The sequence below is a fragment of the Oncorhynchus clarkii genome, chromosome 4 (assembly GCF_045791955.1).
Source record: "Oncorhynchus clarkii lewisi isolate Uvic-CL-2024 chromosome 4, UVic_Ocla_1.0, whole genome shotgun sequence".
Taxonomy (NCBI): Eukaryota; Metazoa; Chordata; class Actinopteri; order Salmoniformes; family Salmonidae; genus Oncorhynchus; species Oncorhynchus clarkii.
Window position 1 is genome coordinate 74251281 of NC_092150.1, and position 22122 is coordinate 74273402.

The following is a 22122-nucleotide window of genomic DNA, read 5'->3' on the forward strand; positions in this document are numbered from 1 at the left end:
GGTCTTTTTTTATAAACTAATAGAAAGTGGTATTGGAGGGAAAACATATGATTTTATTAAATCAATGTACACTAAAAACAAATCTGCGGTTAAAATTGGCAACAAGCAAACAGACTTCTTCTCTCAGGGACGGGGAGTGAAACAGGGCTGCCCAATAAGTCCAACACTATTTAACATCTACATTAATGAATTGGCAAAAACATTAGAAGAATCGGCAGTACCTGGTATCACCCTACACAACACTGAAATCAAGTGTCTGCTGTAAGCAGATGACCTGGTGCTGCTGTCTCCCACTAAAGAGGGGTTACAGCAGCACCTAGATCGTCTTCACAAGTTCTGTCAGACCTGGGCTCTGACCGTTAACCTAAAAAACCCAAATATAATGATATTCCAAAAAAGGTCCGTAAATAAGGATGACAAATATAAATTATATTTGGACACAGTTCTATTAGAACACACCAAAAACGACACATATCTAGGACTAAATATCAGCAACACAGGTAGCTTTCACATGGCTGTGAATGAGCTGAGCGACAAAGCAAGAAGAGCATTCTATGCCATTAAAAGGAACATCAAAATCAAAATTCCAATTAGAATTTGACTCAAAAATGTTCAATCAGTTATAGAACCAATTGCTCTATATGGCAGTGAAGTATGGGGTCCAATCTCTAATAGTGAATTTACCAAATGGGACAAACATCCAATCGAAATACTGCATGCAGAGTTTTGCAAGACTGTATTGCAAGTGCAAAGAAAAACTCCAAATAACGCATGTAGAGCAGAATTGGGCCAATACCCTCTCCTCATACGAATAGAAAAAAGACCCATCAAATTTTACAACCATCTAAAAACAAGTGACCCCAAAACATTCCATCACACAGCTCTACAATGTCAAGAGATGAAACAAGAGAAGAATCCCCTCAGCCAGCTGGTTCTGAGGCTCAGTTCACCAACCCAAACCAGCCTCAGGACAGCACTCAGAAAATCTGGCCCAACCAAATCATAACAAAACAAAAAGAAAAATATATCACCTATTGGAAAGACACCACAAAGAATCAAAGTAAACTTCAATGCTATTTGGCTCTAAACAGACAGCACATGGTGGCAGACTATCTGACCACTGTGGCTGATAGAAAACTGAGGAAAACATTGACTAGGTACAGACTCAGTTAGCACAGTCGGGCTATAGAGACCGGTCGTCACAGACAAACCTGGCTGCCCAGAGAGGACAGGCTGTGCTCACTCTGCTCCAGGGGAGAGGTAGAGACAGAGCTGCATTTCCTATTACACTGTGACAAATACTCAGACCTAAGAGAATATTTCTTTCCCAAAATTATAATTCAATACAAAGAATTTGAAACTATAAAATATGAAGAAAAAATCTAATATTTATTAGGTATAAAAGCCAAAATGTGCAGTTTTGGCAGCCAAATATGTGTCCTCCTGCCACAACCTGAGGGACAGCCAGTGAAAAGTGCAAAGTAATGTCAATAATATTTCCCATCTTGTTTTGTTTTGTCTTTCATACCACGTCATGTGTCTTCTCAGTCATGTTGACACTGGTCTACTACCAGGTCATGTGTCTTCTCAGTCATGTTGACACTGGTCTACTACCAGGTCATGTGTCTTCTCAGTCATGCTGACACTGGTCCACTACCAGGTCATGTGTCTTCTCAGTCAGGTTGACACTGGTCTACTACCAGGTCATGTGTCTTCTCAGTCATGTTGACACTGGTCTACTACCAAGTCATGTGTCTTCTCAGTCATGTTGACACTGGTCTACTACCAGGTCATGTGTCTTCTCAGTCAGGTTGACACTGGTCTACTACCAGGTCATGTGTCTTCTCAGTCATGCTGACACTGGTCCACTACCAAGTCATGTGTCTTCTCAGTCATGTTGACACTGGTCTACTACCAGGTCATGTGTCTTCTCAGTCATGTTGACACTGGTCCACTACCAGGTCATGTGTCTTCTCAGTCAGGTTGACACTGGTCTACTACCAGGTCATGTGTCTTCTCAGTCATGTTGACACTGGTCTACCTCCAGGTCATGTGTCTTCTCAGTCAGGTTGACACTGGTCTACTACCAGGTCATGTGTCTTCTCAGTCAGGTTGACACTGGTCTACTACCAGGTCATGTGTCTTCTCAGTCAGGTTGACACTGGTCTACTACCAGGTCATGTGTCTTCTCAGTCATGTTGACACTGGTCTACTTCCAGGTCATGTGTCTTCTCAGTCAGGTTGACACTGGTCTACTACCAGGTCATGTGTCTTCTCAGTCATGTTGACACTGGTCTACTACCATTGCTTTAATGTATTGTTATTCTGATTAATATTGTTGTTGTAGTTGTTGTTAATGGTAATTCCATGTCCACTACTACTATTATTATTGCTGTTGGTCCCACCATTTATTTTTTCGATATGTATACTTTGACAATGTAAGAACTAATGAACTTGCCATATCAATAAAGTCAATTGAATTGAGAGAGAGAGGTTAGGCAGGAGGACAGAGGGGACTAGGGGGAAGTGAGAGTAGGGGGAGGGCAGAGGGAGAGGGAGAGTGAGAAGTTAGGGTTGGAGGAGAGAGAGGTTAGGCAGCAGGACAGAGGGGAGTGGAGAGAGGGGAAAGAGAGAGGTTAGGGGGAGGAGAGAGAGGTTAGGGGGAGGACCAAGGGGAGCAGGGGGGTGGAGAGAAGGAGAGAGAAAGGTTAGGGGGGAAGAGATAGGGAGAGATGTTAGGCAGCAGGACAGAGGGGAGTAGGGGGAGGGCAGAGGGAGCGAGAGAGAGGTTAGGGGGAGGAGAGAGAGGTTAGGCAGCAGGACAGAGGGGAGTAGGGGGAGGGCAGAGGGAGAGAGAGAGGTTAGGGGGGAGGACCGAGGGGAGTAGGGGGGGTAGAGAGAAGGAGAGAGAGAGGTTAGGGGGGAAGAGAGAGGGAGAGATGTTAGGCAGCAGGACAAGGACGAGTAGGGGGAGGGCAGAGGGAGAGAGAGAGAGAGGTTAGGCAGCAGGACAGAGGGGAGTAGGGGGAGGGCAGAGGGAGAGAGAGAGAGGTTAGGGGGGAGTAGGGGGGTGGAGAAAAGGAGAGAGAGAGTGTAATCAAAGCTTTGTCCTCTCTCTACAACGGATGGACAACCCCAATCTGGACGCCTACATAACACTCCAGTAGAGAATGATACCGGACACTCAATCATTCATTAAAAGGTTGTGCTTTGATAAATAAATCCATAAACAGCCATTGGCTGGTTAAAGGAACAGGAGTAATACATGCCCTTTATAGGAGTTCAATATCATACTAACACACGTAGTTGCTCAACAACTAGGTGTTATTGAAGGTTTTCAAGAAGGTAAAGAGGTGGTGTGTGTGTGTGTGTGTGTGTGCTCACATGAGTCAGCTAATGGAAGATGAGTGTCTTGTTTTTGGCCCACGGCTTCCATATACATGTGTTGAGACACAGAAATATACAAACACACATAAACAACGGCTGTGCGGAACACACACACACACACACACACACACGAGCGAACAACGAGAAGCGCACCCACGAGCACACACGTCATGATTTATTACTCCAAACGGGTGGCGGTCCGTGTGCAAAGTGTATGATTACAGTGAGAGTAGTTTCTAAATGTAGCAAAATATTTCACTACCGTTCAAAGGTTTGGGGTCACCTCGAATTTTCCTTGTTTATGTTAACCCATTTTTTGTCAAAAAAATAAATAATTGATGATCTACATAGGCGTAGAGAGGCCCATTATCAGCAACCATCACTCCTGTGTTCCAATGGCACGTTGTGTTAGCTAATCCAAGTTTATACTTTTAAAAGGCTAATTGATCATTACAAAACCCTTTTGCAATTATGTTTGCACATCTGAAAACTGCCTAGAAGGCCAGCATCCTGGAGTCGCCTCTTCACTGTTGACGTTGAGACGGGTGTTTTGCGGGTACTATTTAATGAAGCTGCCAGTTGAAGACTTGTGAGGCGTCCGTTTCTCAAACTAGACACTCTAATCTACTTGTCTTCTTGCTTAGTTGTGCACCGGGGCCTCCCACTCCTCTTTATATTCTGGTTAGAGCCAGTTGCCGCTGTTCTGTGAAGGGAGTAGCGCACTACGAGATCTTCAGTTTCTTGGCAATTTCTCACATGGAATAGCCTTCATTTTTCAGAACAAGAATAGACTGACGAGATTCAGAAGAAAGTACTTTGTTTCTGGCCATTTTGGGCCTGTAATCGAACCCACAAATGCTGATGCTCCAGATACTCAAGTAGTCTAAAGAAGGCCCGTTTTCAGATGTGCAAACATAATTGCAAAAGGGTTTTCTAACGATCAATTAGCCTTTTAAAAGTATAAACTTGGATTAGCTAACACAACGTGCCATTGGAACACAGGAGTGATGGTTGCTGATAATGGGCCTCTGTACGCCTATGTAGATATTCATTTTTATTTTATTTTTAAATCAGCCGTTTCCAGCTACAATAGTCATTTACAACATTAACAATGTCTACACTGTATTTCTGATCAATTTGATGTTATTATAAATGGACACATTTTTTTTTGCTTTTCTTTCAAAAACAAGGACATTTTTAAGTGGCCCCAAACTTTTGAAAAGGTAGTGTATGTCTCTGTCCATCTCTCTCGCTTTCTGTCTTTTGTAACAAGCTGCCATATTGTGTCAGTCTGCTTGGGACCTGTTTCTAATGTATTAAGTGTGTATGTTTAACTTGTGTTACCATTTAGTTAGCTGGTAAATTAATAATTCAACCAATTTGTGTAGTACTGAATCATAAATACGGATTGGGTTTTTGCAGATACAAGGAGGTTACAACTGTTCAGAATGATGATATGATACGAGGTTACGATTAATAAATTGACTGTTTATAGATGCGATAGGCAAAGACCTTTAAATATGGAGATGGTAACTCTTTAAAGAACCGCTCTCATGGTACCCCAGATCCTAATGAGTTGATTGTTACATTATTAATTTAATCAGGTAACAATTAAACATAGTTAGGTGATAAGATAAATAACAGTCATCAGATGAATTAACGCAAAGTCAGGACACACGCGAGTAGAGTACACTCACCCAATCACAGCAGATTTCCCAGTCTCCTCTGGCTTGCGCACAGTGAAGGGGCTGGGGTCCACTCCTACCGTCTTGGGCATCAACTCCCTTCACACACAGAGAGAACATAATCATCACATTATCCCAGGAAAAACACATCATAGTTAACCTCATGTCTGCACCCAGATCCAAATCTCTTTTGTCTCTCTGCAACAGGTGAGTACACCAAACATTAGGAACACCTTCCTAATATTGGAGTTGTGCAAAAGCTGAAATGTTTTGAGTCAGTAAGTATTCAACCCCTTTGTTATGGCAAACCTAAATAAGTTCAGGAGTAAAACTTTGCTTAACAAGTCACATACAGTAAGTTGCATGGACTCACTCTGTGTGCAATAATAGTGTTTAACAGGATTTTTGAATGACTACCTCATCTCTGTACCCTACAGATACAATTATCTGTAAGGTCCCTCAGTCGAGCAGTGAATTTCAAACACAGATTCAACCAAAAAAGACCAGGGAGGTTTTCCAATGCCTTGCAAACGGCACCTATTGGTAGTTGGGTAAAAATAAAAATAAAAACAGACATTGAATGTCCCTTTGAGCATGGTGAAGTTTTAATTACACTTTGGATGGTGTATCAACTCAGTTTCCGGAGAGGAAGGAAACCGCTCAGGGATTTCACTATGAAGCCAATGGTGACTTTAAAACAGTCAGAGTTTAATGGCTGTGATAGGAGAAAACTGAGGATGGATGATCAACAACACTGTAGTTACTCTACAATACTAACCTACTTGACAGAGTGAAAAGAAGGAAGCCTGTACAGAATAGAAATATTCCAAAACATGCATCATGTTGGAAACAAGGCACTAAAGTGATACTGCAAAAAATGTAGCAAAGCAATTCACTTTTTGTCTTGAATACAAAATGTTATGTTTGGAGCAAATCCAATCCAACACATTACTGAGTACCATTCTCTAAATTTACAAGCCTAATGGTGACTGCATCATGTTATGGGTATGTGTGTAATTGTTATGGACTGGAGAGTTTTTCAGGATAACGTTTTTACGGAATGGAGCTAAGCACAGGCAAAATCCTAGAGGAAAACCTGGGTCAGTCTGCTTTCCACCAGACACTGGGAAATTAATTCACCTTTCAGCAGGACAATAACCTAAAACACAAGGCCAAATCTACACTGGAGTTGCTTACCAAGAAGACATTGAATGTTCATGAGTGGCAGAGTTACTGTTGACTTAAATCAATTGGAAAATCTGTCAAGACCTAAAATTGTCTGTCTACCAAAGATCAACAACCAGTTTGACAGAGCTTAAATAATTTTGAAAGGAATAAGGGGCAAATGCTGCACACTCCAGGTGTGGAAAGCTCTTACCCAGAAAAACTCACAGCTGTAATCGCTGCCAAAGGTCCTTCTGCAAACTATTGACTCAGGGTTGTGAATACCTTTATAAGTGAGAGATTTCTGTAATTCATTTCTCATTATTTTTTTAAATCAAAAAACATGTTTTTACTTTGTCATTATGAGGTATTGTGTGAAGATGGGTGAACAAAAAAACAATGGAATCCATTTTGAATTCAGGCTGTAACAACAACAAGTCAAGGCGTATGAATACTTTCTGAAGGCCCTGTATATAATACCTTCATTGTCAATTTACAATTATAATATTTTTGCTCAGGCCAGTATTCAGACATGTCATTGTATGAAACTAAAAAGCAATATGGTTAGCCTGCCATGACCCAGTAGATATTGATGTGACTGTATGCAGGTTAGGGTACGTACCGTGCAGAGTTGGTCATAGCTATGCAGAAGGTGTCGTCAAAGGAGGTGAGTTCGTAGGGTTTGAAGAACTCTGTGTAGGTATCAATGCTCTCGTCGTAACGGTTCACTTTCCTCACCCCTACCTTCTTCATATTCTCCTCACAGGGAACTGGAAGCACACACACACACACACGCATATTAGGACACGTCACACTAACATATTGTACATACGCCACATGCTCATTGTGTACACACAATCACACACACCGTGATTAGGACACGTCACACTAACATATTGTACATACGCCACATGCTCATTGTGTACACACAATCACACACACCCTGATTAGGACACTTCACACTAACATATTGTACATACGCCACATGCTCATTGTGTACACACAATCACACACACCCTGATTAGGACACGTCACACTAACATATTGTACATACGCCACATGCTCATTGTGTACACACAATCACACACACCCTGATTAGGACACGTCACACTAACATATTGTACATACGCCACATGCTCATTGTGTACACACAATCACACACACCCTGATTAGGACACTTCACACTAACATATTGTACATACGCCACATGCTCATTGTGTACACACAATCACACACACCCTGATTAGGACACGTCACACTAACATATTGTACATACGCCACATGCTCATTGTGTACACACAATCACACACACCCTGATTAGGACACGTCACACTAACATATTGTACATACGCCACATGCTCATTGTGTACACACAATCACACACACCCTGATTAGGACACTTCACACTAACATATTGTACATACGCCACATGCTCATTGTGTACACACAATCACACACACCCTGATTAGGACACGTCACACTAACATATTGTACATACGCCACATGCTCATTGTGTACACACAATCACACACACCCTGATTAGGACACTTCACACTAACATATTGTACATACGCCACATGCTCATTGTGTACACACAATCACACACACCCTGATTAGGACACGTCACACTAACATATTGTACATACGCCACATGCTCATTGTGTACACACAATCACACACACCCTGATTAGGACACGTCACACTAACATATTGTACATACGCCACATGCTCATTGTGTACACACAATCACACACACCCTGATTAGGACACGTCACACTAACATATTGTACATACGCCACATGCTCATTGTGTACACACAATCACACACACCCTGATTAGGACACGTCACACTAACATATTGTACATACGCCACATGCTCATTGTGTACACACAATCACACACACCCTGATTAGGACACGTCACACTAACATATTGTACATACGCCACATGCTCATTGTGTACACACAATCACACACACCCTGATTAGGACACGTCACACTAACATATTGTACATACGCCACATGCTCATTGTGTACACACAATCACACACACCCTGATTAGGACACGTCACACTAACATATTGTACATACGCCACATGCTCATTGTGTACACACAATCACACACACCCTGATTAGGACACTTCACACTAACATATTGTACATACGCCACATGCTCATTGTGTACACACAATCACACACACCCTGATTAGGACACGTCACACTAACATATTGTACATACGCCACATGCTCATTGTGTACACACAATCACACACACCCTGATTAGGACACGTCACACTAACATATTGTACATACGCCACATGCTCATTGTGTACACACAATCACACACACCCTGATTAGGACACTTCACACTAACATATTGTACATACGCCACATGCTCATTGTGTACACACAATCACACACACCCTGATTAGGACACTTCACACTAACATATTGTACATACGCCACATGCTCATTGTGTACACACAATCACACACACCCTGATTAGGACACGTCACACTAACATATTGTACATACGCCACATGCTCATTGTGTACACACAATCACACACACCCTGATTAGGACACGTCACACTAACATATTGTACATACGCCACATGCTCATTGTGTACACACAATCACACACACCCTGATTAGGACACGTCACACTAACATATTGTACATACGCCACATGCTCATTGTGTACACACAATCACACACACCCTGATTAGGACACGTCACACTAACATATTGTACATACGCCACATGCTCATTGTGTACACACAATCACACACACCCTGATTAGGACACGTCACACTAACATATTGTACATACGCCACATGCTCATTGTGTACACACAATCACACACACCCTGATTAGGACACGTCACACTAACATATTGTACATACGCCACATGCTCATTGTGTACACACAATCACACACACCCTGATTAGGACACGTCACACTAACATATTGTACATACGCCACATGCTCATTGTGTACACACAATCACACACACCCTGATTAGGACACGTCACACTAACATATTGTACATACGCCACATGCTCATTGTGTACACACAATCACACACACCCTGATTAGGACACTTCACACTAACATATTGTACATACGCCACATGCTCATTGTGTACACACAATCACACACACCCTGATTAGGACACGTCACACTAACATATTGTACATACGCCACATGCTCATTGTGTACACACAATCACACACACCCTGATTAGGACACGTCACACTAACATATTGTACATACGCCACATGCTCATTGTGTACACACAATCACACACACCCTGATTAGGACACGTCACACTAACATATTGTACATACGCCACATGCTCATTGTGTACACACAATCACACACACCCTGATTAGGACACGTCACACTAACATATTGTACATACGCCACATGCTCATTGTGTACACACAATCACACACACCCTGATTAGGACACGTCACACTAACATATTGTACATACGCCACATGCTCATTGTGTACACACAATCACACACACCCTGATTAGGACACTTCACACTAACATATTGTACATACGCCACATGCTCATTGTGTACACACAATCACACACACCCTGATTAGGACACGTCACAGTAACATATTGTACATACGCCACATGCTCATTGTGTACACACAATCACACACACCCTGATTAGGACACGTCACACTAACATATTGTACATACGCCACATGCTCATTGTGTACACACAATCACACACACCCTGATTAGGACACGTCACACTAACATATTGTACATACGCCACATGCTCATTGTGTACACACAATCACACACACCCTGATTAGGACACTTCACACTAACATATTGTACATACGCCACATGCTCATTGTGTACACACAATCACACACACCGTGATTAGGACACGTCACACTAACATATTGTACATACGCCACATGCTCATTGTGTACACACAATCACACACACCCTGATTAGGACACGTCACACTAACATATTGTACATACGCCACATGCTCATTGTGTACACACAATCACACACACCGTGATTAGGACACGTCACACTAACATATTGTACATACGCCACATGCTCATTGTGTACACACAATCACACACACCGTGAAATTAGAGAAAAGCATATTCTTTTCATTTACGTCGGTCATGATTTTGACTTTAAGACAAACTTTACTTTCCAAACCAGATGTGTGTATGATTGAATAGATACCTTCATCATAGGGCAGAGGCAGGTAGGATAAGATCCCCTCCGACCACCAGTACGTATAGCTAGAGAGAAACACACAACAAGGATTAGCTAACAGCGTTCAACATTATGATAAATGCAAGTCTCCGTAAGGTTTGCATTCTCTACCTTCACTGCCATAACACCAATGAATACCTTACGTCCATAACCCAGATATGAAACTAGGATTCAGCTTGACGACACCCTAACAACTAATACATCATCCCTTTAATTCAATGAAGTCCAGTTTGTGTAAATAAATACAGCAATTATAGGGAGTTGTGTGGCTGGTTGAGAGGAAAAAGACTGACTGCAGATTTCGTTTCTTATGATAATAACATAGTCATCTTGGTCTTTGTAACTGAACGGTGGAGTGGCCACAGCAATCTGGGTCTGTCATTATGACAGCAGCACAACCACAAAGAATTGACTGAACACAGTCAGGCAGGTAGGCAGACAGATCTGGGTCAGAACATACGAGAAGAGAAAGGGAAAGAGGGAGTGAGAGAATGGAAGACAGAAAGAGAGGAGAGTGAAAGACAGTGAGAGGGGGAGAGAGGGCATCAAAGTAAAAATAAAGAATGAGAGAGCGGTAGTAGAGGTCTGCTACCCTACCCGAGCCAGACGAGCCCCGATATTATACGTGGGGTTAGGGACTGTTTTTTCATGTAGCCAGTGACAGACAGAGAGGAGCAGCTAATGGATTTACTAAGGGAGGAAGTTACTTCTGATTTTGGGTTTTGGGCAGGGCCTTAAATTTGCCAGAAGCAATCAGGCCTGGGTAGGGTAGGGCCTGAACATCGCGGGCATGGTTAGGGCTCGGCTTAAAATTCATGACTGTGCAGGGCTAGAGGGAGTGAGGGGGTGGAGAGGGTGTGAAATAAAAAAGAAAGAATGAGACAGAGAGCGAGCGTGTCCAAGAGAGAGGGACCAAGAGAAGGAGATGGAGAAGAGACACTTCATTATAAAACATTTTAAAGAAAGGCAAAGGAGTGGGGTCAAATATGGGTAAGAACCAAGAGAAAAGGAAAAAGACAAAAAAAAAAGAGAGAGAGAGCCAGAAGACGAGGGTGAGTGAGACGGTGGGATGGAGAGTGGGGTTACAGTGAGAGGAAGCAGGGTAAGTGGGAACCAAGGTGCACTTGAAGCCCCAGAGATGATGACGGGGGAGTTGATCACGTCTCCTGCTAGCACACAGCAGAGGTGATAGAAAGGGAAGGAAGCCATAACTTACAGTACTGACAGAGAGTTGCCCTCTCCTTGCTTTGAATAAACCCTCTTAAGACTCTTAACACAGCAAATGTAAAGTGTTCCCTTCTCTGGTCAGAAACTCACATACAGTGGTGGTGGTGGGGACAGAGCTTTCTTTCTACACAGAGGAATATATATGCCTTCACGTGCGCTCTCAGGCAACACACACACTCAGACAAGCTTGAGCACGAGCACACGCACACACACACAGCTGTTCTGCAGGTAAGCCCTCTGCTGTAAAAGAAACACAGATGCAGCTGGTAATCTTGTCTAAGTGATCTCCCACCAGGCATATTAGCGTGTGAGTACGCATCTGCCGTGGTGTGTGTACCTGCGCCTGTCGTGAGTCAACGCCATAGAGTTCCTCTGGTGCAGGTAGAAGTCAGTGGGCAGCTCCCAGAGGTGAGGCTTAGACTCTGACGGCTGGTACACCTGCAGAAACAGGTTGATGGCATCCTGCCGGTCTGCATCTGAGACAGAGAGAGAGTCACAGAGACGATGATATATTAAGCACAATATGTACAAGACCGAGGTGGAAGTAACAGGAAGTAAATGTATCCTTTGTGTCCACATCACTAAGGAGTTAACACAGTCCACACACACCCACGCAGTTGTGAAGAGGGCACGACAGAGCCTCTTCCTCCCCAGGAGGCTGAAAAGATATGGCATGGGCCCTCAGATCCTTAAGAAGTACTACAGCTGCACCGTTGAGAGCATCTTCACTGGCTGCATCCCCGCTTAGTACGGCAACTACTTGGCATCCGACTGCAATGTGCTATAGAGGGTGGTCAGTACGGCCCAGTAGATCACTGGGGCTGAGCTCCCTGCCATCCAGGACCTCTATACCTGGCGGTGTCAGAGGAAGGCCCCAAAAAATGTCTACGACTGCAGCCACCCAAGCCATAGACTGTTCTCTCTGCTACCGCACAGCAAGCGGTACAGATGCACCAAGTCTGGAACCAACAGGACCCTGAACAGCTTCTCCCTCCAAGCCATAAGACTGAACAGCTTCTACCCCCAAGCCATAAGACTGCTAAACAAGAGCTAGTCAAATGGCTACATGCTGCTGCTACTGTCTATTGTCTATATTGTTGCCTAGTAACTATAACCCTACCTATGTGTACATTTACCTCATACCCCTGCATATCGACTCAGTACTGGTACTCCCTGTATATAGTCATGTTATTACCTCGTACCCCTGCACATTGACTCAGTACTGGTACTCCCTGTATATAGTCATGTTATTACCTCGTACCCCTGCACATCGACTCGGTACTGGTACTCCCTGTATATAGCCATGTTATTACCTCATACCCCTGCACATCGACTCGGTACTGGTACTCCATGTATATAATCATGTTATTACCTCGTACCCCTGCACATCGACTCAGTACTGGTACTCCCTGTATGTCGTCATGTTATTTGCACTCGTCATTGTTATTCACTACGCATTTATTCCTTGTGTCACTTTTTCTTTCTTTAACTCTGCATTGTTAAAAACCCGGAAGTAAGCATTTTTTCGTTAGTCTACGCCTGTGACAAAAGTAAATATTGTACAGTAACAGACAGTAAATGTTGTACAGTAACAGACAGTAAATGTTGTACAGTAACATACAGTAAATGTTGTACAGTAACAGACAGTAAATGTTGTACAGTAACAGACAGTAAATGTTGTACAGTAACAGAAAGTAAATGTTGTACAGTAACAGGAAGTAAATGTTGTACAGTAACAGAAAGTAAATGTTGTACAGTAACAGAAAGTACATGTTGTACAGTAACAGGAAGTAAATGTTCTATAGTAACATAAAGTAAATGTTGTACAGTAACAGAAAGTACATGTTGTACAGTAACAGGAAGTAAATGTTGTACAGTAACAGAAAGTAAATGTTGTACAGTAACAGAAAGTAAATGTTGTACAGTAACAGAAAGTACATGTTGTACAGTAACAGGAAGTAAATGTTCTATAGTAACATAAAGTAAATGTTGTACAGTAACAGAAAGTACATGTTGTACAGTAACAGGAAGTAAATGTTCTATAGTAACATAAAGTAAATGTTGTACAGTAACAGAAAGTACATGTTGTACAGTAACAGGAAGTAAATGTTCTATAGTAACATAAAGTAAATGTTGTACAGTAACAGAAAGTACATGTTGTACAGTAACAGGAAGTAAATGTTCTATAGTAACAGAAAGTAAATGTTGTACAGTAACAGAAAGTACATGTTGTACAGTAACAGGAAGTAAATGTTCTATAGTAACATAAAGTAAATGTTGTACAGTAACCAGAAGTAAATGTTGTACAGTAACAGAAAGTAAATGTTCTATAGTAACAGAAAGTAAATGTTGTACAGTAACAGAAAGTTAATGTTGTACAGTAACAGAAAGTAAATGTTGTACAGTAACAGAAAGTAAACGTTGTACAGTAACAGAAAGTACATGTTGTACAGTAACAGGAAGTAAATGTTCTATAGTAACAGGAAGTAAATGTTCTATAGTAACATAAAGTAAATGTTGTACAGTAACAGGAAGTAAATGTTGTACAGTAACAGAAAGTAAACGTTGTACAGTAACAGAAAGTAAACGTTGTACAGTAACAGAAAGTAAACGTTGTACAGTAACAGAAAGTAAATGTTTTACAGTAACAGGAAGTAGATGTTCTATAGTAACAGGAAGTCATTATTCTATAGTGTTGGTCATTTGGCTCAGATTTTTTTACATTTTTAATTTTCTCCAATTGTTTAGTAGTTACTATCTTGTCTCATCGCTACAACTCCTGTACGGGCTCAGGAGAGACGAAGGTCGAAGGCCATGCGTTCTCTGAAACACAACCCAACCAGCCGTACTGCTTCTTAACTTCTTGGTGACAAGGGGGCAGTATTTTCACGTCAGGATGAATTGCATGCCCAAATTCAACTGCCTGCTACCCATCCCCAGAAGTTAAGATATGCATATTATTAGTAGATTTGGATAGAAAACGCTCAAGTTTCTCAAACTGTTTGAATCATGTCTGTGAGTATAACAGAACTTATTTAGCAGGCGAAATCCCGAGGACAAACCATTCAGATTATTATTCTTCTTTGAGGTCACTCTCTTTTCAATGGGTTTTCATTCGGAATCCAGATTCTTGCAGTTCCTATCGCTTCCACTGGATGTCAACAGTCTTTAGAAATTGGTTGAGGTTATTCCTTTGTGTAATGAAGAAGTATGGCCATCTTGAACAAGGGTAACTTGAAGTGTACTGTTAGATAGAGGCGCGAGACCAGAAAGCATGCTTCAGTTTGTTTTCTTCCTGTATTGAACACAGATCATCCCGTCTTCAATTTTATCAATCATTTACAAAAAAAAATACCTAAAGTTGTATTACAAAAGTCGTTTGAAATGTTTTGGCAAAGTTTACAGGTAACATTTGAGATATTTTGTAGTCACGTTGCGCAAGTTGGAACCGGTGTTGTTCTGGATCAAACGCGCCAAATAAATGGACATTTTGGATATATATGGACGGAATTAATCGAACAAAAGGACCATTTGTGATGTTTATGGGACATATTGGAGTGCAAAACAAAAGAAGCTCGTCAAAGGTAAGGCATGAATTATATTTTTATTTCTGCGTTGTGTCGCGCCTGCAGGGTTGAAATATGGTTTCTCTCTTTGTTTACGGTGGTGCCATCTTCAGATAATAGCTTCGTTTGCTTTCGCCGAGAAGCCTTTTTGAAACCTGACATGTTGGCTGGATTCACAACAAGTGTAGCTTTAATGAAAGTTAGATTTTTATAGTAATTTATTTTAATTTGGCGCTCTGAATTTTCCCTGGCTTTTGGCCCCAGAGAGGTTAACACAGCGCGCATCCAACCCGGAAGCCAGCCGCACCAATGTGTGGGAGGAAACACTGTGCACCTGGCGACCTGGTTAGCGCACACTGCGCCCGGCCTGCCACAGGAGTCGCTAGTGCGCGATGAGACAAGGATATCGGCCAAACCCTCCCTAACCCGGACAACACTAGACCAATTGTGCGTCGCCCCATGGACCTCCTGGTCGCGGCCGGCTGCAACAGAGCCTGGGCTCGAACCAAGAGTCTCTGGTGGCACAGCTAGCACTGCGATGCAGTGCCATAGACCACTGCGCCACCCGTGAGGCCACTTTAAGGTCATTTGACCACACAGTCATTTTGTAGCCAGATAAAATGGAAGAGGAGGATAGAGAGAGAAAAATGAAGATGAATCATCTAATACAACTACATGTACATTAAAGGCTCCAGGGACTCCTGTGATGAATACATGAGGGGAAAACATCATTAAAACCAGACAGTTTGTAGGTGTGGCAGATGGGTGCTGCAGAGATCATCGTTCTGCCGTCTGTGTGTCATGTGTTATACCATGTTGTGGTGACGCGAGGTGTGATTGATTAGGTTTCTACACCTCCCTCTGTGCTGCGCAGCCCCGTACTAACACACTTAAGAGCCAAGGCGGGTAATTAGCTGCAAAACGAGGGTGTTTGGCAGCAATTACAGGCTCTTTCTTTCTATCTCTCTCCCTGGTAATTTCTAGAGGTAATTTCCATCATATTCAATAAATAAATCAGGAGTTAATGTCAAAAAATGGAGGAAAACACACAGCTACAAACATCAAGGAGAAGAAAATGTGTTTTTTACATTTGTGTGTGTGTTAATTGTACATGGGAGACAGGTTAGTGTTTGTGTGTGTGTTAGAGCTTGTGTTCCTTTAATTCAACACTATTGTTTCTCTGTTCTGTACATCCTCCACAGATGCAATAGATTCTGCATGTACAATGTGATGTCAATGCTACACCTGTCCTTCTCTGTTATATACTTTAAATAATTGTTGTTCTGAGAAAGGGGTTACAGCTCAAGGGAAACACTTTGCAAAACAGTGTGTGTGTGTGTGTGAGGTGTGTGTGTGTGAGGTGTGTGTGTGTGTGGTGTGTGTGTGTGTGAGGTGTGTGTGTGTGTGTGTGTGTGAGATGTGTGTGAGGTGTGTGTGTGTGGTGTGTGTGTGTGTGTGTGTGTGAGATGTGTGTGTGTGTGTGTGTGTGTGTGTGTGTGTGTGTGTGTGGTCTCCATCATGAAACATGACATATTTAGTGAAGGACCCTATGACATCATGCACAGGTGAGCTCCAAAGCTCACGTCCGGCCAAAAGTTTGACATGACCTTGAGAGTCAGTGAGGCAAGAGTAATATTGGGGCAATGACTAAATAAAAACATTAGCCTTGCCTGTGTGACTGAAATCACACACCGTCCCTGACCCACACAAACATCCTGTATTGTCAGGAACAGTGTGAGAGGAGAGGGATGATGAGGGGAGAAAAAGAAGAATGGGAGGAACCCAGAGGAAAGAAGGTAGAAAGGCAAAACAAGTATTGCTGTGAAACTGACCATTTTGCATCTTGTCACATGTTTCAGTCACCACTGACAGGTGCACAGGCCGTACACATCCGTTACATCAGTTTCCAAGAAAGACACCTGACGTTTCAAAGAGATTTACAAGGCAGAAGGTCCCTAGGGCGTTGTACCTGTTCTATTAAGAAGTTTCCTAAGGACTAAAGGTACCAGGGAACGAAGTTGATCACAAATACAAAGTCACCAATGTCTTTGTTATGCAACTGTATCGACTACATATATACATATATTTTGATCAGTCATATTGAAATCAATTTCATGCTAATTCAATTGAGTTGTATTTTGCTCATTGTAGTCTCCAATCTGAAATCGTGTCTCAATACATTTCATGGTGTAGCATGTGCACATTTTATATGGTAATTATAGGGTAATGCCTATGAGCATTAGAATAAGTTGCCTCAATATTTACAGCCATAGGTGATAATATCGCACTAGAAGCTGATCTGTCGTCAGTATTGTGGAATTATTCTCCTAATGTTAAGGTAGGCCAAGACTTTAATTGAGGAAGCTGCTCCGAGAGCAGCGCTGCTTGTCTTTCGATCACATGCCTCAACTACACACTTAACAAATGTTCTCTCTGTGTGGAGTTTTGGGAAATGCATGTTACATCTTCGGCGGTTGTAGGAACGATGCATCACTCAAACACTCGTAAGCCTAAGTTCCATCGCTATCGGGAAACTGGATCCTGAATACACTGCATAATTTTACAAAGTGGGGTTATGACTATATTCTTGACGCTTAACAGCATGGTTATACAATCACTACCCATCAACAATAAATGCAGCCCATATCAAAATGCCAGTTACTATCTAGAGAACACTATAGGGAATACTATAGGGAATTAGATGAAGCTACTAGAGGTTTGTTAGTCATCTACAGTAATTATGTCATGTTAAAGCATTATTAGTTACTCCTCCTCAGTGAACAGAAAGCACAGAGCTTAGAACATCATTCAACTGTAGGTAATACTGTACAGTGCATTCAGAAAGTATTCAGACCCCTTAACCTTTTCCACATTTTGTTACGTTACAGCCTTATTCTAAAATTGATTCAAAATAGTTTTTTTCTCTATCTTCAATCTACACACAATTCCCCATAATAACAAAGCAAAACCAGGTTTTTAGCTACAAGCTTAGTACACCTGTATTTGGGGAGTTTCTCCCATTCTTCCCTGCAGATTCTCTCAAGCTGTCAGGTTGGATGGGGAGCGTCGCTGCACAGCTATTTTCAGGTCTCTCCAAAGATGTTAGATCGGGTTCAAGTCCGGGCTCTGGCTGGGTCATTCAAGGACATTCAGAGACTTGTCCCGAAGCCACTCGTGTTGTCCTGGCTGTGCTTAGGGTCTTGGTCCTGTAGGAAGATGAATCTTCACCCCAGTCTGTGGTACTGAGCGCTCTGGAGCAGGTTTTCATCAAGGATCTCTGTACTTTTCTCCATTTATATTTCCCTCGATCCTGACTAGTCTCCCAGTCGCTGCCGCTGAAAAACATCCCCACAGCATGATGCTTCCACCACCATGCTTCACCATTTGGATAGTGCCAGGTTTACTCCAGACGTGACGCTTGACATTCAGGTCAAAGAGTTCAATCTTTCTCTCGGTTTCATTAGACCAGAGAATCTTGTTTCTCATGGTCAGAGTCCTTTAGGTGTCTTTGGCTGTCATGTGCATTTTATTGAGGAGTGGCTTCTGTCTGGCTACCCTAAAGGCCTGATTGGTTAAGTGCTGCAGAGATAGTTGTCCTTCTGGAAGGTTCTCCCATCTCCACAGAGGAACTCTGGAGCTCTGTCAGAGTGACCATCGGGTTCTTGGTCACCTCCCTGACTGCTCAGTTTGGCCGGGCGGCCAGCTCTAGGAAGAGTCTTGGTGGTTCCAAACTTCTTCCATTTAAAAATGGAGGCCACTGTGTTCTTGGGGACCTTCAATGCTGCAGAAATGTATTGGTACCCTTCCCCAGATCTGTGCCTCAACACAATCCTGTCTCGGAGCTCTACGGACAATTCCTTGAACCTCATGGCTTGGTTTTTGCTCTGACATGCCCTGTCAACTGTGGGACCTTATATAGACAGGTGTGTGCCTTTCCAAATGATGTACAATCAATTTAATTTAACACCGGTATACTCCAATCAAGTTGTAGAAACATCTCAAGGATGATCAATGGAAACAGGATGCACCTGAGCACAATTTGAAGTCTCAAAGCAAAAGGGACTGAATACATTTGTAAATAAAAAAAATCTGTTTTCACTTTTTCATGATGGGTTATTGTGTGTAGATTGAGGAACAATTTTTATTTAATCAATTTTAGAATAAGGCTGTAACGTAACAAAATGTGGAAAAAGTCTAGGGGTTTGAATACTTTCTGAATGCACTGCATGTACCTCAGCCAGAAAAACATATGTGCCTCCTAGAACAGATTGAATTGCAGACGTTTTCAGCTCTAACAATGTTCCAACATTCAACTTGGACACGGTACTGTACAGACTCATCTTAGAACATGTAACAGCTCTTTCTCTTGGATGTCAGTTACAGTCCAATCTTCTTTGAACATCTTGCCATTGAAGATCTTGCCGTAAAATAAACAAGAGTAAGCCTATGAATGAATAAAAACCCTCAATTACAGTTAAGAAAAAAGAGTTCAGAATAGTCTAATAGGAGGCAGACTGTTGGGTTGAGAGGGGTAGGAGAGAGAGGCTACAGTAAGAAAAAACAAATGAGAGTTGTTTTAGCATTAGTGACGACAACGAGGGTGGTGACTCAACACAACACAATATCATAATAGGAAAAGGAAATGCAATCATGGGAAATAAGCACTGTGACAGTCTGTCTGATCCCATCCTCAGTGGCACAGTAGTTTGGCCTTTTCACTTCTTTTCTTTGTTCTCTCCATCTTTTTGGAACCCGAGTGCTGTGAGGGATGAAGCGTAAATCATAGTCCACAGATGGTAAGACGCGTTAGTCCCGTGTCCCATTGTGACATAGCTACGCCCGAATACGCACCCCCCCCCCCAATTCCCAAACAACGTGGCTCCGGTACGTGTCCTCAAATCATTTGAATGTGTTGACAGTTGGAGAAATACACTCCTTCAAATTAGTGGAGTCGGCTTTTTCAGCCACACCCGTTGCTGACTGGTATATAAAATCGAGGAAACAGCCATGCAATCGCCATAGACAAACATTGGCAGTAGAATGGCCATACTGCAGAGCTCAGTGACTTTCAACGTGGCACTGTCATAGACAGGAAGTCATGTGTTAGTTGAAGTGGAGAGAAGCCATTTTGTCCCCTGTAAGGTGTCAGTGTGACTGAAGGGAGATATTTTTTTGTTTTTTAATTTAACCTTTATTTAACTAGGAAAGTAAGTTAAGAACAAATTCTTATTTACAATGACAGCCTACCCCGGCCAAACCCAGACGACGCTGGGCCAATTGTGCACCGCCCTATCATTACCAGGATATGGGTCCTGTAGTGCTGGTAGACTGAATGTTACACTGGGGGATGTCATGAGGACGTATAATTCAACGTCGTGAAGGAAGCCTAATTTCATCATAATTAGTGTGGAGGTGGGCGAGGGTGTGTGTGTGTCCATGCAAATGAAATGAATGCGTGTGTGACTGTGGATCTTTGTACGTGTGAGGGTGATTCAGAAGAAAGTGCTCTGGGAGATAGAGGAGAGTTTCTACAGCTCTGATGTTAAATCTTCCAGCAACAGGAGATGTAGGAGACCGAGACGAGGGGAAGCCTTCTAATCAACCCCCTGTCTACAGTGTTCTGAACAGCAAAGGGCTGTGAACTAAGACGTAGAGAGACTGTGATTTTAAGGTAGAAAGGGAACACTTCTAAGCCAAAAACACAACCAGATGCACTTAGTGCTGTGTATAGTAGGTTTTCCTGTGTTTTATATATTCTGTTCTAAAGTATTCCAAGGCAATAGAGTTCTACCCATAGAATTAGAATAGTAAATTAATAGGATCTCTACGGTTCCACCCCTCTGCTCTAACTCTTCCCCACAATGTCGTGTCCTCAAACAATGTAGCTGGTAAATACAATAAATAAATCAGTACTGGACACATTTACAGTAGTTGATTTATTAGGGTCTTTATGGCAATGCTGAAGACTGATGTGAAGAAGGGGGATAATATATAGCTCTCTACACAATGTTTCTCTGCCAGAATAATTTACAGCAATTAGTCTCCAATGTAATGCAAACTGTGTGCGTGTGTGTAATCCCGTGGGAGAGAGATAGGGTGTGTAAACATCACATGATGTATGACATTATTACGAGGTTGCCACTTGCCGTACGCTGGGTCTGCAAACTCATTATAGATTTGATTTGAAATGTAACTAAGGAGTTGGGAGGGGGGGGTCACATTATCTGACAGAGAGAGCATAGAGGTAGTGGGAGCAATGGTGGGAAGAGTGGATGAGGAGGGGGGGCAGAATAAAATGAGGGGGTGAGGAGGGGAGAAGGAAGAGTGGATGAGGAGGGGGGCAGGAAGAGGGGGTGAGGAGGGGAGAAGGAAGAGTGGATAAGGAGGGGGTCAGGAAGAGGGGGTGAGGAGGGGAGAAGGAAGAGTGGATGAGGAGGGGTACGGGAGAAGAGGAGGGGGACGGGAGAAGAGGGGGTGAGGAGGGGAGAAGGAAGAGTGGATGAGGAGGGAGACGGGAGAAGAGGAGGGGTATGGGAGAAGAGGGGGTGAGGAGGGGAGAAGGAAGAGTGGATGAGGAGGGAGACGGGAGAAGAGGAGGGGGACGGGAGAAGAGGGGGTGAGGAGGGGAGAAGGAAGAGTGGATGAGGAGGGAGACGGGAGAAGGAAGAGTGGATGAGGAGGGAGACGGGAGAAGGAAGAGTGGATGAGGAGGGGAGAAGGAAGAGTGGATGAGGAAGGAGACGGGAGAAGAGGAGGGGGGCGGGAGAAGAGGGGGTGAGGAGGGGAGAAGGAAGAGTGGATGAGGAGGGAGACGGGAGAAGAGGAAGGG

General features: G+C 42.8%; 1 protein-coding gene across 1 annotated transcript in view; it reads right to left on the bottom strand.

Annotated features, from left to right (window-relative positions):
• LOC139407269 (FIG4 phosphoinositide 5-phosphatase a) overlaps positions 1–22122 on the bottom strand; it is a 101508-nt gene that overhangs the window by 25593 nt on the left and 53793 nt on the right. The window contains exons 17-20 of the mRNA XM_071150900.1: positions 12065–12203; positions 10468–10526; positions 6859–7006; positions 5085–5171 (exon numbers count right to left, since the gene is read on the bottom strand). Coding sequence (XP_071007001.1) covers positions 5085–5171; positions 6859–7006; positions 10468–10526; positions 12065–12203 — 433 coding nt within the window. The remainder of the gene's footprint in view (positions 1–5084; positions 5172–6858; positions 7007–10467; positions 10527–12064; positions 12204–22122) is intronic.